General features: G+C 38.4%; 2 protein-coding genes across 2 annotated transcripts; one reads left to right on the top strand and one right to left on the bottom strand.

Annotated features, from left to right (window-relative positions):
* Nucleotides 1–213: 213 nt before the first annotated feature.
* Nucleotides 214–1,480, bottom strand: LOC110447474 (mucin-4-like). Its single transcript, XM_021493207.1, has 2 exons — nt 1,437–1,480; nt 214–1,300 (listed from the first exon to the last, which is right to left on the bottom strand). The coding sequence occupies exons 1-2, from the start codon at nt 1,478–1,480 to the stop codon at nt 214–216; spliced, it is 1,131 nt and encodes a 376-aa protein (XP_021348882.1).
* A 710-nt stretch (nt 1,481–2,190) lies between these two features.
* LOC110447488 lies at nt 2,191–14,150 on the top strand. The gene is made up of 4 exons (XM_021493223.1): nt 2,191–2,523; nt 11,463–11,589; nt 12,109–12,242; nt 13,944–14,150. The coding sequence occupies exons 1-4, from the start codon at nt 2,469–2,471 to the stop codon at nt 14,015–14,017; spliced, it is 390 nt and encodes a 129-aa protein (XP_021348898.1). The 5' UTR covers nt 2,191–2,468; the 3' UTR covers nt 14,018–14,150.
* The last annotated feature ends 3,739 nt before the right edge of the window (nt 14,151–17,889 follow it).

Genomic DNA, 17,889 nt, shown 5'->3' with positions numbered 1-17,889 from the left:
TACGTCGTCAATTGTTGATGGTAGACTGTTGACATTCTCTACGTCATCAGTTGTTGTTGATAGATTGTTGACCTTCTCTAGGTCATCAGTTGTTGTTGTTGGACTGTTGACATTGCCTCCGTGGTCAGTTGTTGATGATAGACTGTTGACCTTCCCTACGTCGCCAGTTGTTGATGGTAGAGTGTCGACATTGGCTACGTCGTCCGTTGTTGATTATAGACTGGTGACATTCCCTGCGTGGTAAGTTGTTGGTGATAGACTGTTGACCTTCCCTACGTCGCCAGTTGTTGATGGTAGAGTGTCGACATTGGCTACGTATGGAATGTCAACAGTTGTTGATGGTAGAGTGTCGACATTGGCTACGTCGCCAGTTGTTGTTGTTGGACTGTTAACATTACCTATGTCGTCAGTTGTTGTTGATCCACTGTTGCCATTTCCTACGTCGTCAGTTGTTGTCGATAGACTGTTGACATTCCCTGCGTGGTCAGTTGTTGGTGATAGACTGTTGACCTTCCCAACGTCGTCAGTTGTTGATGATAGACTGTTGACATTCCATACGTCGTCAGTTGTTGATGGTAGACTGTCGACATTGGCTACGTCGTCAGTTGTTGTTGTTGATAGACTGTTGTCAATCCATACGTCGTCAGTTGTTGTTGATAGACTGTTGACAATCCATACGTCGTCAATTGCTGTTGATGGACTGTTGACATTGCTTATGTCGTCAGTTGTTGTTGATAAACTGTTGACATTTCCTACGTCGTCAGTTGTTGTTGATAGACTGTTGACATTGCCTACGTCCTCAGTTGTTGATGGCAGACTGTCGACATTGGCTACGTCGTCAGTTGTTGTTGTTGTTGATAGACTGTTGTCAATCCATACGTCGTCAGTTGTTTTTGATAGACTGTTGATATTTCCTACGTCGTCAGTTATTGATGATAGACTGTTGACTTTCTCTGCGTGGTCAGTTCTTGGTGATAGACTGTTGCCATTCTCTGCGTGGTCAGTTGTTGGTGATAGACTGTTGCCATTCTCTGCGTGGTCAGTTGTTGTTAATAGATTGTTGACCTTCTCTAGGTCATCAGTTGTTGTTGCTGATGGACTCTTGACATTCCCTACGGCGTCAGTTGTTGTTGCTGATGGACTCTTGACATTCCCTACGGCGTCAGTTGTTGTTGTTAGATTGTTGACCTTCTCTCCGTCATCAGTTGTTGTTGCTGATGGACTCTTGACATTCCCTACGGCGTCAGTTGTTGTTGTTAGATTGTTGACCTTCTCTCCGTCATCAGTTGTTGTTGATGGACTGTTGACAATTCATACATCGTCAGTGTTGTTGTTGGACTGTTGACCTTCTCTCCGTCATCAGTTGTTGTTGTTAGATTGTTGACCTTCTCTCCGTCATCAGTTGTTGTTGCTGATGGACTCTTGACATTCCCTACGTCCTCAGTTGTTGTTGTTGGACTGTTGACCTTCTCTCCGTCATCAGTTGTTGTTGATAAACTGTTGACTTTTCCTACGTCGTCAGTTATTGATGATAGACTGTTGACATTCCCTGCGTGGTCAGTTGTTGGTGATAGACTGTTGACATTCTCTGCGTGGTCAGTTGTTGTTAATAGACTGTTGACCTTCCCAACGTCGTCAGTTGTTGTTGATAGACAGTTGACATTGCCTACGTCGTCAGTTGTTGATGATAGACTGTTGACCTTCTCTACGTCATCAGTTGTTGTTGATAGACTGTTGACAATCCATACGTCGTCAGTTGTTGTTGTATACTGTTGACATTGCCTACGTCGTCAGTTGTTGATATACGGTTGACCCTCCCTATGTTGTCAGTTGTTGTTGATAGACTGTTGACATTCCATTCGTCGTCAGTTTTTGTTGATAGACTGTTGACCTTCCATACGTTGTCAGTTGTTGTTGATAGACGGTTGACCCTCCCTATGTTGTCAATTGTTGTTGATAGACTGTTTACCTTCCATACGTTAAAAGTTTAACTAATATATCATAATAAATATATGACTGATTCTGAAAACTGTTCTAAATATTATCATTATTTTGCAAATAAAAGTAGTTATTGATTATCTGATTACTTATCAGAAGTTGATTTACCTGTGCAATTTACCTGTACACCATTTCTGCAATATACTATAACTCACTATCATCACAACTGGCCACCTATGTAAACATGTGATTTTAAGCAGAGTTGGTGTTCGGGGAATACCCCGTCTGGGCTTACGTAATATGCTAATGCACACCTAATAGTGTCTCGTATTGTTCAGGGTACAACAACATTGCGTTGATATTGTGTTTACATACCTACCTCAACACCACAAATAGTTGATTGACAGTTGGTTTCTGGATACCTGTATACCATGGTGTACAAAACACTATTGCGTTAATATTGTGTTTACATACCTACCACAAAACCACAAATAGTTGATGAACAGTTGGTTTCTGGAGACCTGTATACCATGGTGTACACAACACTACTGTTCATGCTGTTGGCGACACTATCCTTGGAAATAGGCAAGTATCTAAGTCGTTTTAGGAGGCACGGTAGTCTAGTGGTAGGACGCCGGGCTCGTGACCGAAGGGTTGTGGGTTCGAGTCACGGCACGGCACTGTGTTGTATCTTTGAGCAAGATACTCTACTCCGCTTGTTCCAGTCTACTAAGCTGTAAATGAGTACGTGGTTGGGCAGGTATTATATCATGCTAGCTGTGAGAGCCGAAATGGCAGCTCCGGCTGTATGCTCCCCAGGGAGTTGTAACCACAGATAATAATTTGTGAACCGGTTTGAGACGACCTACGAACTAGGTTGTGATAAAGCGGTATATAAGAATCTTGAATTATTATTATTATTACTTTATTTGTAAAATCTTATGTTATGTGTGGACAGGCAGACGGGAGCCATTTGACCTACCTACTACAAAGCATACTTTATTACAAATATATTGTTATATGTTTGAGATATCGTGTTAAGAAATTGCGCCGATTTTAAAAGGAATGTTAATTTAAGGCCTATCGATTTTAATCTGGACTGTATTGTCTTAACACCTTTACCTTTCAAAATACCCTAGTAGACTTAAATCTATTGATACATATAGTAGAAATAAGACAATGACGTCATGTAAAACTTAACCAAGCTGCACTTACCAGCAATAACATTTAATGTCAAAATGTCAAATATTTATACATCACACTTTAAAATATAAGAACGCCTTCCTGTGTTCCTGTTAAATTGAAATTAAAACGCTGAGAAGTTTCTCGCTAATATATATATATACATGTAGGAGGTTACCGAGAAACGCGTTATGTTCTGATTTTATGAAGTATACCACGGCCCTCGGTAGGAAAACTATTGGCATCGTTGTAAGGTCGAAAGTTTACTACTGTAAATGAAATCGTCGCCCTCTTTCAAGAAAAGAATGAAGTGTGTATAGCTTAAAACAGTTTAATAAAATTAGAATTGCTTATTCACATTGTATAATATAAATCCAACAAACAAACTGCTTTAGAACGGCAGGATTTTAAACATTCTAATTACATATTCTAACTGAAACAGCAAATATTCAAAGGTCACCCAAGCTAAAAGGTAACCCAAAACTGCTGCTGAGAAGTTGTCATTGTTATGATGATTTAGATTATTCGTTCTTGTGAATTTTTATTTGGTAATAATAATAATAATAATACCGCTTTATCACAACCTAGTTCGTAGATCGTCTCAAAGCGGTTCCCAAATTATTATTCGTGGTTTTAGGACCTTTGCAACCAGCCAATATTTTTCTCAACTCCCTGGGGATCATACAGCCGGTGCTGCCATTTCGGCGTTAACAGCTAGCATTGCCCAACCACGTACTCATTTACAGCTTAGTAGACTTGAACAAGCCGAATAAAGTATCTTGCCCACCGATTCAACACAGTGCCGAGCCGTGACTCGAACCCGCAACCCTTCGGTCACGAGCCCGGCGTCCTACCACTGGACTAGCGTGCCTCCTAAAAAGGTCCATGTGAAGTCGTTATTCTTGTTACTGATACCCCAACTATTATGATTCCGTCTTGTAAAACATATTTAACATATTCTTTCAGAGACTGTTGACAATCAATACGTCATCAGTTGTTGTTGTTGTTGTTGTTGTTGGACTGTTGACCATTCATACATCGTCAGTATGTATGATCCTACGTCGTCAGTGGTTGTTGTTGATAGACGGTTGACCCTCCCTATGTTGTCAATTGTTGTTTATGGACTGTTTACCTTCCATATGTTGAGCATTGCCCAACCACGTACTCATTTACATCTTAGTAGACTGGAAAAAGCCGAATAAAGTATCTTGCTCAACGAACGTCATCAGTTGTTGTTGATAGACTGTTTACCTTCCATATGTTGTCAGTTTGTAAAGTTATTACTGATAAAAATGCAAGTCGGATATTGTTATTTAAGAAATAATAAAAAACATTGCTGCATAGTTAAGTTTGATATATTGTTGGAATTAATGATGTGTAGTAATATACAACGATCATATGTATGATCCTACGTCGTCAGTTGTTGTTGTTGATAGACTGTTGACCTTCTCTACGTCATCAGTTGTTGTTGTTGATAGACTGTTGACATAGCCTACGTCGTTAGTTGTTGATGATAGACTGTTGACATTGCCTACGTCGTCAGTTGTTGTTGAAAGACTGTTGACAATCAATACGTCATCAGTTGTTGTTGATAGACTGTTGACAATCCATACGTCGTCAATTGTTGTTGATAGACTGTTGACATTGCCTACGTCGTCAGTTGTTGTTGATAGACTGTTGACATTCCTTGCGTCGTCAGTTGTTGTTGATAAACTGTTGACATTTCCTACGCCGTCAGTTGTTGTTTATAGACTGTTGACAATTGCCTACGTCGTCAGTTGTTGATGATAAACTGTCGACATTGGCTACGTCGTCAGTTGTTGTTGTTGATAGACTGTTGTCAATCCATACGTCGTCAGTTGTTGTTGTTGATAGACTGTTGACATTCCATACGTCGTCAGTTGTTGTCGATAGACTGTTGACATTCCCTACGTCGTCAATTATTGTTGATAGATTGTTGACCTTCTCTAGGTCATCAGTTGTTGTTGTTGATAGACTGTTGACATTCCATACGTCGTCAGTTGTTGTTGATAGACTGTTGACATTGCCTACGTGGTCAGTTGTTGATGATAGACTGTTGACCGGCCACACATCGTCAGTTGTTGTTGATAGACTGTTGACAATCCATACGTCGTCAGTTGTTGATGATAGACTGTTGACATTGCCTACGTCGTCAGTTGTTGTTGATAGACTGTTGACATTCCATACATTGTCAGTTGTTGTTGTTAGACGGTTGACCCTCCTTATGTTGTCAATTGTTGTTGAAAGACTGTTGACCTTCAATTCATCGTCAGTTGTTGTTGATAGACTGTTAACATTCCCTACGTCGTCAGTTGTTGTTGGTAGATTGTTGACCTTCTCTACGTCATCAGTTGTTGTTGTTGGACTGTTGACATTGCCTATGTCGTCAGTTGTTGTTGATAGACTGTTGACCTTCCCTACGTCGTCAGTTGTTGTTGTTGGTCTGTTGACAATCCATACGTCGTCAGTTGTTGATTATAGACTGTTTACATTACCTACGTCGTCAGTTGTTGGTGATAGACTGTTGACATTCCCTGCGTGGTCAGTTGTTGTTAATAGACTGTTGACCTTCCCAACGTCGTCAGTTGTTGATGATAGACTGTTGACATTGCCTACGTCGTCAGTTGTTGATGATAGACTGTTGACCTTCTCTACGTCATCAGTTGTTGTTGATAGACTGTTGACAATCCATACGTCGTCAGTTGTTGTATACTGTTGACATTGCCTACGTCGTCAGTTGTTGATAGACGGTTGACCCTCCCTATGTTGTCAGTTGTTGTTGATAGACTGTTGACCTTCCATATGTTGTCAGTTGTTGTTGATAGACTGTTTACCTTCCATATGTTGTCAGTTGTTGTTGATAGACGGTTGACCCTCCCTATGTTGTCAGTTGTTGTTGATAGACTGTTTACCTTCCATACGTCGTCAGTTGTTGTTGATGGACTGTTGACAATCCATACGTGGTCAGTTGTTGATGATAGACTGTTGACATTCCATACGTCGTCAGTTGTTGTTGATATACAGTTAACCCTCCCTATAATGTCAGTTGTTGTTGAAAGACTGTTGACATTCCATTCGTCGTCATTTTTTGTTGATAGACTGTTGACCTTCTCTACGTCATCAGTTGTTGTTGATAGACTGTTGTCCCTCCCTATGTCGTCAGTTGTTGTTGATAGACAGTTGACATTGCCTACGTCGTCAGTTGTTGTTGATATACAGTTAACCCTCCCTATAATGTCAGTTGTTGTTGAAAGACTGTTGACATTCCATTCGTCGTCATTTTTTGTTGATAGTCTGTTGACCTTCCATACGTTGTCAGTTGTTGTTGATAGACGGTTGTCCCTCCCTACGTCGTCAGTGTTGTTGTTGGACTGTTGCCCTTCTTTACGTCGTCAGTGTTGTTGTTGGACTGTTCTCCTTCCCTACGTCGTCAGTGTTGTTGTTGGACTGTTGCCCTTCTTTACGTCGTCAGTGTTGTTGTTGGACTGTTAACAATTCATACATCGTCAGTGTTGTTGGACTGTTGACCTTCCCTACGTCGTCAGTGTTGTTGTTGGACTGTTGACCTTCTCTACGTCGTCAGTTGTTGTTGTTGGACTGTTGACCTTCCCTACGTCGTCAGTTGTTCAGTTGTTGCTGCTGGACTGTTGACCTTCCGTACGTCGTCAGTTGTTGTTGTTGTTGGACTGTTGACATTCCATACGTCGTCAGTGTTGTTGTTGGACTGTTGACATTCCCTTCGTCGTCACTTGTTGTTGATAGACTGTTGACCTTCCCTACGTCGTCAGTGTTGTTGATAGACTGTTGACCTTCCTTACGTCGTCAGTTGTTGTTGATGGACTGTTGACAATCCATACGTCGTCAGTTGCTGTTGATAGACTTTTGACAATCCATACGTCGTTAGTTGTCGTTGTATACTGTTGACCTCCTCTACGTCGTCAGTTGTTGTTGATAGACTATTGACCTTCCCTACGTCGTCAGTTGTTGTTGATAGACTCTTTACCTTCCCTACGGCGTCAGTTGTTGTTGATGGACTGTTGACATTCCATACGTCGTCAGTGTTGTTGTTGGACTGTTGCCCTTCCCTACGTCGTCAGTGTTGTTGTTGGACTTTTGTCCTTCCCTACGTCGTCAGTGTTGTTGTTGGACTTTTGTCCTTCCCTACGTCGTCAGTGTTGTTGTTGGACTGTTGTCCTTCCCTACGTCGTCAGTGTTGTTGTTGGGCTGTTGACAATTCATACATCGTCAGTGTTGTTGTTGGACTGTTTTGACATTGCCTACGTCGTCAGTTGTTGTTGATAGACTATTGACCTTCCCTGATGATAGACTGTTGACCGGCCACACATCGTCAGTTGTTGTTGATAGACTGTTGACCTTCCCTACGTCGTCAGTGTTGGTGTTGGACTGTTGACAGTCATCAGTTGTTGTTGATAGACTGTTGACAATCCATACGTCGTCAGTTGCTGTTGATAGACTTTTGACAATCCATACGTCGTTAGTTGTCGTTGTATACTGTTGCCCTCCTCTACGTCGTCAGTTGTTGTTGATAGACTATTGAACTTCCCTACGTCGTCAGTTGTTGTTGATAGGCTCTTTACCTTCCCTACGTCGTCAGTTGTTGTTGATAGGCTCTTTACCTTCCCTACGTCGTCAGTTGTTGTTGATGGACTGTTGACATTCCATACGTCGTCAGTTGTTGTTGATATACAGTTAACCCTCCCTATATTGTCAGTTGTTGTTGAAAGACTGTTGACATTCCATTCGTCGTCATTTTTTGTTGATATACAGTTAACCCTCCCTATATTGTCAGTTGTTGTTGAAGGACTGTTGACATTCCATTCGTCGTCATTTTTTGTTGATAGACTGTTGACTATACTGTTGACATTGCCTACGTCGTCAGTTGTTGATAGACGGTTGACCCTCCCTATGTTGTCAGTTGTTGTTGATAAACGGTTGACCCTCCCTACGTCGTCAGTGTTGTTGTTGGACTGTTGCCCTTCCCTACGTCGTCAGTGTTGTTGTTGGGCTGTTGACAATTCATACATCGTCAGTGTTGTTGGTCTGTTGACCTTCTCTACGTCGTCAGTGTTGTTGTTGGGCTGTTGACAATTCATACATCGTCAGTGTTGTTGGACTGTTGACCTTCTCTACGTTGTCAGTGTTGTTGTTGGACTGTTGACCTGCTCTAGGTCGTCAGTTGTTGTTGTTGGACTGTTGACCTTCTCTACATCGTCAGTGTTGTTGTTGGACTGTTTTGACATTGCCTACGTCGTCAGTTGTTGTTGATAGACTGTTGACCTTCCACACATCGTCAGTTGTTGTTGATAGACTGTTGACCTTCCACACATCGTCAGTTGTTGATGATAGACTGTTGACATTCTACATACGTCGTCAGTTGTTGTTGATATACTGTTGACAATAGACTGTTGACCTTCCCTACGTCGTCAGTGTTGTTGTTGGACTGTTGACCTTCTCTACGTTGTCAGTGTTGTTGTTGGACTGTTGACCTTCTCTACGTCGTCAGTTGTTGTTGTTGGACTGTTGACCTTCCCTACGTCGTCAGTGTTGTTGTTGGACTGTTGAACTTCCCTACGTCGTCAGTGTTGTTGATAGACTGTTGACCTTCCGTATGTGGTCAGTGATGTTGATAGACTGTTGACCTTCTCTACGTCGTCAGTGTTGTTGATAGATTGTTGACCTTCCATACGTCGTCAGTGTTGTTGATAGACTGTTGACCTTCCCTACGTCGTCAGTGTTGTTGTTGGACTGTTAACAATTCATACATCGTCAGTGTTGTTGTTGGACTGTTGACCTTCCCTACGTCGTCAGGGTTGTTGTTGGACTGTTAACAATTCATACATCGTCAGTGTTGTTGTTGGACTGTTGACCTTCCCTACGTTTCTCTACGTCGTCAGTGTTGTTGTTGGACTGTTGACCTCCCCTACGTCGTCAGTTGTTCAGTTGTTGATGTTAGACTGTTGACCTTCCCTACGTCGTCAGTTGTTCAGTTGTTGATGATAGACTGTTGACCTTCCCTACGTCGTCAGTTGTTGATGATAGACTGTTGACATTCCCTACGTCGTCAGTTGTTGATGATAGCCTGTTGACATTCCCTACGTCGTCAGTTGTTCAGTTGTTGCTGCTGGACTGTTGACATTCCCTACGTCGTCAGTTGTTGTTGTTGTTGGACTGTTGACATTCCATACGTCGTCGGTGTTGTTGTTGGACTGTTGACATTTCATACGGCGTCAGTTGTTTTTGATGGGCTGTTGACATTGCATACGTCGTCAGCGTTGTTGTTGGACTGTCGACATTCCCTTCGTCGTCACTTGTTGTTGATAGACTGTTGACCTTTCCTACGTCGTCAGTTGTTGATGATAGCCTTTTGACATTCCCTACGTCGTCAGTTGTTCAGTTGTTGCTGCTGGACTGTTGACATTCCCTTCGTCGTCAGTTGTTGTTGATGGACTGTTGACAATCCATACGTCGTTAGTTGTCGTTGTATACTGTTGACCTTCTCTACGTCGTCAGTTGTTGTTGATAGACTGTTGACCTTCCCTACGTCGTCAGTTGTTGTTGGTAGATTGTTGACCTTCTCTACGTCATCAGTTGTTGTTGATAGACTGTTGACATTGCCTACGTGGTCAGTTGTTGATGATAGACTGTTGACATTGCCTACGTGGTCAGTTGTTGATGATAGACTGTTGACCTTCTCTACGTCATCAGTTGTTGTTGATAGACTGTTGACATTCCCTACGTCGTCAGTTGTTGTTGATGGACTGGTGTTGGACTGTTGACAATTCATACATCGTCAGTGTTGTTGTTGGACTGTTAACAATTCATACATCGTCAGTGTTGTTGTTGGACTGTTGACCTTCCCTACGTCGTCAGTGTTGTTGTTGGACTGTTAACAATTCATACATCGTCAGTGTTGTTGTTGGACTGTTAACAATTCATACATCGTCAGTGTTGTTGTTGGACTGTTGACCTTCTCTACGTCGTCAGTGTTGGTGTTGGACTGTTGACAATTCATACATCGTCAGTGTTGTTGTTGGACTGTTGACATTTCATACGGCGTCAGTTGTTGTTGATGGGCTGTTGACATTCCATACGTCGTCAGTGTTGTTGTTGGACTGTTGACCTTCTCTACGTCGTCACTTGTTGTTGATAGACTGTTGACCTTCCATGCGTTGTCAGTTGTTGTTGATAGACGGTTGACAATTCATCCCTTGTCAGTTGTTGTTGATAGACTGTTGACCTTCCATACGTTGTCAGTTGTTGTTGATAGACGGTTGACAATTCATACCTTGTCAGTTGTTGTTGATAGACTGTTGACAATTCATACCTTGTTACTTGATACAATTTCGTTACATATCGTTCCACCAATCATTTTCGTCTATACGTTTACACTAAACTACTGTTTGTGTTGTTATTATGAGCATGTGTCTGTACCGATTCAAATAAAAGGAAATACAATTGATTTATATATGGTTGATTGCCAAGAGGAACCATAACATTAATTGTAAGGTACACTTGTAGTGACAAATCTAGGTTATGAAGAAAAATAATACTTCAGTGTAATCAAAACTTGAATTCAAAATAATCCTCCGTAACTTGGTCAATATATAAAACAAAGTACAAAGTAAATGAAACCTGGTTTCCTGTGAGAGTAAGTGTCTCCGCCTCGATGTCGACACCAGGAACTTAAATATTGATCAAACCCAAGTAATGGCACATGCTCGGTGAAGAACTGGAAAATATATCATGCTTAACATAATAGGACATAAAGTTTTAGGGATAATTTAATGGCAGGAAGTCAAAAAACGTCTTTTATTTATGTCATCTATGTATATTTTGTTTACTTTATTTGAGGTATGTCAACACGAATACATTTATGATAATAATAATAATATTAATACACAACATTTATAGCGCCCTATATAATTTGTAAAATAACTCTAAATCGCTTTACAACATATGGATAATAGTATTAGTTATAATTGTGAAACAAAAACAAAGGCTTACTATCACTTGTATACATTAAGCAAGCAGAAAACCATCGCAATGTGCACATAAATGAATAAATAAAGGGTGGTGTTGACATGACGTCTTTGCAATGAGCCTAAAATGCAGACGTGAACAGTTACAAGGATAGTAGAACGAATACAGTGTGATATTGTTATTGTTGCAATTTTGTTTGAAAATGTAACACGACTAATTGCTGAATAAAAAAACGATATAACATGTATAAAACAATGTCGTATGTGCGATTAAATAGCGTGCTCTTTCAAGAATAGGTTTACGACTCTGAATCATTTCAGTTGCTATGGAGCATTGCTACTTTTATGATGATGCCCTATTTTTGTATGGATACTACGGTTCCTGCGAGTACGGGTGTTGTGGGAGCCCTGAATCACAGACATGCTGCAATAAAGTGGAATCGGATAGGTACGTTTATATAAAAAAAACTAACAGGAAATTGATAATATTAATAATTATAGGAATTTCTAAAATCCAATTTTGCGATGGATTTCTGTTTTTAATTTCGAGGAATATTTAAGAATTTAAATGAAAAATCTACAGGAGCTGCTATTTATTAGAAGAACGAAAACATAATCTATAAATAGGTTCGTAGAAAAAAAGGAGGCAAAACAATAAACAAATTCTGACATTTTATTATTTATGTGCAGATACAATTTTTTTATCAGTAAATCTGAATTATATCTCTACATATATCAAGATTTTTAATACGCCCTATCTAGCTAACATAAGCCACTCTAAAGCGCTTTACAGTACATATATGTACAATTAATACTATAAGCATATACAATTTTGAGGAATTCGCAGGAGCTGCCTTATCAGGCGCTAACTACTGGTCCTATGCCATCTGGCTAATATCTCACTTTGTGTGTATGCCTGCATGTGAGCTGGAGATGTTATAGTAAACAGGTGAGATTTTTTGTTTAGGACCGGGTGGATCATTGGTGTACCAGTGTCAGCACTGGTAGTCGGCGCGTGTGTTGCTGCACTGTGTTATTTCTGCAGATCGAGGACACATTGTATCCGACACGATCATGACGAATCAACAACAACCGAGCAAGGTGACCACAAACAATGATTTTAATGTATATAAGTAAAAGTCAGAAGTGATTAATTATGTCAAAAGAATAAAGAAAAACATGCGGTTTTATAAAAAAGAAGCTATTTTAGATTTTGGTTCTTTTCCTCACCACCTCACATCTCGAAAAAGTTTCCAAGCTAACCTTTATTTAATGCAGGCATAATCCCAAGGTATGTATTTGCAAAATATAAACTTATCAGTGATAGCCATCAGAATTTCCTAATTGGCACCCCTCCTTTGATTGAATTATTTTATTTTATTTGTAGCGCGTCAGGGCTAGGGAGCTATCGTTGACCAGGTAGCGTTGTCGGTTAGAAGTATGCTAAGTAGAGGTTCAGGGTTCAAACCCTGGTCTGATGCCGTTGGTTTTTATATTCAGACACTGTTTTTCGATTTTTGTTTTTTATTTCATCTTTGTTGGGTTTAAAAAAAATACACAAGGTATGTGCTCTTCAAAAAATATTAATCAAATCCAGTCATGCAGGATAAAAAGGGGAGTTTGTGATATCAGATATTGATGACAGTAACATTGTTTGCTTATTACTCTGATATGTCTTTTACCATGACGTCACTTAAGCCTGCTATTCTGATGTTTCTATTTTAACCCTGACGTCACTTAAGCTTGCTATTCTGATGTGTCTGCTTTTATCTTGACGTCACTTAAGCTTGCTATTATGATATGTTTATTTTTACCCTGACGTCACTTAAGCTTATTATTCTGCTATATATATTTTAACCCTGATGTAACTTAAGCTTGCTATTTTGATGTGTCTATTTTTACCCTCACGTCACTTAAGCTTGCTATTCTGATGTGTCTATTTTGGCCCTGATGTAATTTAAGATTGCTATTCTGATGTTTATTTTTACCCTGACGTAACTAAGCTTGCTATTCTGATGTGTCTATTTTGGCCCTGATGTAATTTAAGATTGCTATTCTGATGTTTATTTTTACCCTGACGTAACTTAAGCTTGCTATTCTGATGTGACTATTTTTACCCTGACGTCACTTAAGCTTATTATTCTGATATATCTATTTTAACCCTGGTGTAACTTTAGCTTGCTATTCTGATATGTCTACTTTTACCCTAATGTAACTTAAGCTTGCTATTCTGATATGGGTGCTTTTACTCTGACGTCACTTAATCTTGCTATTCGGATTTGAATATTTTTACCCTGACGTCACTTAAGCTTGCTATTCTGATGTGTCTGCTTTTACCCTGACGTCACTTAATCTTGCAATTCTGATGTGTCTACTTTTACACTAATGTAACTTAAGCTTGCTATTCGGATGTTTATTTTTACCCTGACGTCTCTTAAGCTTGCTATTCTGATGTGTCTACTTTTACCCTGACGTCATTTAAGCTTGCTATTCTGATGTGTCTACTTTTACCCTGATGTCACTTAAGCTTGCTATTCGGATGTTTATTTTTACCCTGACGTCTCTTAAGCTTGCTATTCTGATGTGTCTACTTTTACCCTGACGTCATTTAAGCTTGTTATTCTGATATGTCTATTTTTACCCTGATGTCAATTAAGCCTGTTATTCTGGTATGTCTATTTTTACCCTGATGTCAATTAAGCCTGCTATTTTGGTATGTCTATATTTACCCTGACGTCATCTAATCTTGTTATTCTGATATATTTATGTTTACCCTGACCCCAAATTTTTTATTAATTTCAGCCTTGGTTGGCACTGAACGTTCCACTTCTGACGCCGATAGTTCGACGAAATTGCATGTGACATCGGTGCTGTAATCAACGGACAAAAAGACATTAATAGTTACTTTTTGGTAAATATTTCTAAAACTCTCATTGTTTGGACTCGGTGATTAGGTATACTATCTTTGATGAACGACATTAGGAAATTATAGATTAGTAGTTTTGCAAAATCGAAGGGAGCGTCTAATTACCCAATACTACCCAATACTACCCAATACCACCCAATACTACCCAATACTACCCCATACGATCCAGTTATGAACCAAATACTTCTTTATTACTGTGAAATATCACCTTTGTAGACGTTATTTACTTCCATCTGTCATATTTTATCGGGAAATATGCGATTTGGTGCCGAAAACATCACCGAATTGCCGTGACTATGACCCAATACTACCCCATACCACGGAATTAGATTAGATCTAAGTCCGTGCCCATACCACCCAATACTACCCAATACCACCCAATACTACCCCATACGACCAAGTTATGAACCAAATACTTCTTTATTACTGTGAAATGTCACAGTTATTTACTTCTATATGTCACATTCTATCTGGAAATATGCGATTTGGTGCAGAAAACATCACCGAAATGCCGTGACTAGGGGTTCGACGATTTACAGGAACGGGCAGAAATCTATTAATTTTTATATAGGCCTATACATTAATGAATATATATATTAGATCAGAGACGTATATAACACAGTTATGGCTTTATACGTCTCTGATTAGATACATTAAAGTATCATTATCGGGTATAAGATATATTTGATAAAATGATTGCAATTACATGATCGCCATTCGGGGCAGAATCGGACTAAATTATATTTATATTTATATTATTATATCTTTTTTATCGGGTACAAGATACGTCATTTGATAAAAGGATTGCAAAGAATTTAAAAAAAAGTATTGTATTGATATGGATCGGGCAAGAACGGTCGACGATTTACAGGAACGGACAGAAACGGGGCAGGATCGGACTTATTTATATATATTTATTGTATATATTTAATTATCCTTATCTGGTATAAGGTATATTTGATAAAAGAATTGCAATTACAGGAACGGGGCAGGATCGGAATATATATATATATATATATATATAAATTGCCAGGCCGAGGTTCCAATTTATGTCTCTGTTTTATTCTATAAAAAAGGGTTGTTCAGAGAATTATATATTACATATATAATAAATATGTATCTGAGTTATTTTCTCATTTATATATATGACATTGTTATTGCGATGTCATAACACCTGAAACATTGGAAATGACATTATGATAACTAAATTTTAATAACTTCATAACTTATACTCAACTCTTAATAAATAGCATGAATATATTTTGAGTGAATTAATTGGTGTTAATGTGTAGATTACAATCCCATCACGTCTACGATCTTAAAAAAAAGAAAATACGCAATTTTCCAACTCAAAAAAGGGACATCAATCTGAAAATTAAATATTATTCTATATGTAAATATAAGTTAATTGAAATACGTGTTTTACGTAAATAAATATTGAAGTCCATATGTTGGATTGTTAGGCCTTATCTGTTATAGAAAAACGATACTGTATATTAATTGTATATGTAAAGAAGAAAGAAACACGGTGAAACGCTTTAAGTTTCATTTTTTTTCAAAGGCCGATGTGGTCAAAACTGATTATCTAATTCCGTAATAGTAGACAATAGACTTCTTGTTCCAATGTTCAAGCTGGTTTAAGGAAAGGCTACTCTACAACTGAAAATATATTTATCCTTCATGCTTTAATATCTATATACGTTTCAAAAAGTAATTTTGGGGTTTGAAAATACCAATATGATTGAGAAATTACGTGTACAGTTTTGTTAAAGAATTTTAAACATACGTAGCTCCACAGCAAATATAATGGTATATGGTGAAACGGGTAGGTACTCGCTGGATATTGAAATTAAATCTAGAATGATAATGTTTTGGTATAAACTAATTACAGGTGAAAATAAATTGTCTAGTATAATGTACAAGCTTATGCTGAATTTACATAAAAATGATTTCGCTGATTTTAAATGGATTTCATATATCAAGAATCTATTCAATTGCACGGGACTAAGTTTATGTTTAAAATTAGATATTGTACACGGAATTAGATAAAGTCCGTGGTTATGCATTCATATAACTTGATGTTTTTAAAGACTTAAATTTGTTTAAATAAATTTGACGAGTATTTAGTAAGAGTAGATTTACTTTTCACGACCATGTATCTTTAGTATATATTGGAACAAATCTATATTTATACATATTATATCGATAGTTGTTATAAATAAAAAAAAATCCGTAGAATGTTCATGTACGTCAATACGTTTATAACGTTCATTGCATAATAAAATTATTTAAACATTTGTTCTAATTTAGTTGACTACAAGTAATTTTGGGGGAAATCCTCTATTTGCCAATTCTATTCAAAATTTATCTCCGTTTTCGTCGTCATTGCATATCCAATATATATATATATATATATATAGTTAAGTCAAGCCAAGTCAATTTTATTTATTATAGTGTCATATATCACAATTACATCGTACAAGTATATAGTTACACAGTATAAACACATATAGTTACATAATTTATAATATCATAATTTTGTTAAGAACAGCTATTATGCATAATACATTAATAAATTAAAACACACTATCACATGTGCCAATCCAGAGAGCAGGTGATTGGGACAGCCCCTACCTAACAAACTCCTGGATTTTGTCCTTACATATTAAATACTATAATAGTTAAAAGGTTTCTTTTACATTTACTGCCTTAAAACATGATTTCTGCCCGTTCCTGTAAATCGTCGAACCCCTAGTCACGGCATTTCGGTGATGTTTTCTGCACCAAATCGCAGATAGGATGTGACGTATAGAAGTAAATAACTTCAAGAAATGTGATATTTCACAGTAATAAAGAAGTATTTGGTTCATAACTGGGTCGTATGGGGTAGTATTGGGTGGTATTGGGTCATAGTCACGGCAATTCGGTGATGTTTTCGGCACCAAATCGCATATTCCCCGATAAAATATGACAGATGGAAGTAAATAACGTCTACAAAGGTGATATTTCACAGTAATAAAGAAGTATTTGGCTCATAATTGGGTCGTATGGGGTAGTATTGGGTAGTATTGGGTCATAGTCACGGCAATTCGGTGATGTTTTCGGCACCAAATCGCATATTTCCCGATAAAATATGACAGATGGAAGTAAATAAAGTCTACAAAGGTGATATTTCATAGTAATAAAGAAGTATTTGGTTCATAACTGGGTCGTATGGGGTAGTATTGGGTGGTATTGGGTAGTATTAGGTGGTATTGGGTAGTATTGGGTAATTAGACGCACCGAAATCGAAAAGGTTTGATATGATTTCTTTTCTTCGCGCATTTATATTAACCAATACGGACGGTGAGTACCTTGGACAACATGGACTATTTTTTACGTGTTTGCATATTGAATTGAGGCAACATGACGTCTTTTTATCCAGTTGACATACCGAACTAGTAAAAAATGACATCTTTTTTCGTGTTGATATTTAGTGAACCACGAAAACATTTCATCTTTTTTCGTGTTGATACGATGCACCAGAAAAACATGACGTCTTTTTCGTGTTGATACGGTGCACCAGGAAAGCATGACATCTTTTTTATTGTGTTGAAGTATTGAACTTGGACAACATTATTTGGTTACGTGTAAACACATGAGAGGTATCCAGCGTGAAAAGACCAACACTGTACATAACGAAAAACAAGAAGCTACACTGTACAGGCAAGGCGTGGAAACCACACAGGCTCACTTCTGATCTGCTAGAAATGGAACGATGTGTTGACCTATACTACCTTTACTAGAAATATAGAGTAATTAACCATAGCAAAACGGGGGGGG

This window comes from Mizuhopecten yessoensis, unplaced genomic scaffold (genome assembly GCF_002113885.1).
Source record: "Mizuhopecten yessoensis strain PY_sf001 unplaced genomic scaffold, ASM211388v2 scaffold3431, whole genome shotgun sequence".
Taxonomy (NCBI): Eukaryota; Metazoa; Mollusca; class Bivalvia; order Pectinida; family Pectinidae; genus Mizuhopecten; species Mizuhopecten yessoensis.
Note: the sequence above shows the minus strand (reverse complement) of the source record. Positions and strands in the feature narration are given on the sequence as shown.

What these genes read in the sequence shown, in the direction of transcription:
- LOC110447474 (XM_021493207.1), bottom strand. Translation starts at nt 1,480, where the DNA reads ATGACGGAGAGAAGGTCAACAGTCCAACAACAACAACTGAGGAC. An exon ending in CAACAACAACAACTGAGGAC is followed by an intron (nt 1,301 to 1,436) that starts GTAGGGAATGTC and finishes AATTGTCAACAG; the next exon opens with TCCATCAACAACAACTGATG.
- LOC110447488 (XM_021493223.1), top strand. Translation starts at nt 2,469, where the DNA reads ATGGTGTACACAACACTACTGTTCATGCTGTTGGCGACACTATCCTTG. An exon ending in GACACTATCCTTGGAAATAG is followed by an intron (nt 2,524 to 11,462) that starts GCAAGTATCTAA and finishes GAATCATTTCAG; the next exon opens with TTGCTATGGAGCATTGCTAC. An exon ending in AATAAAGTGGAATCGGATAG is followed by an intron (nt 11,590 to 12,108) that starts GTACGTTTATAT and finishes TTTTTTGTTTAG; the next exon opens with GACCGGGTGGATCATTGGTG.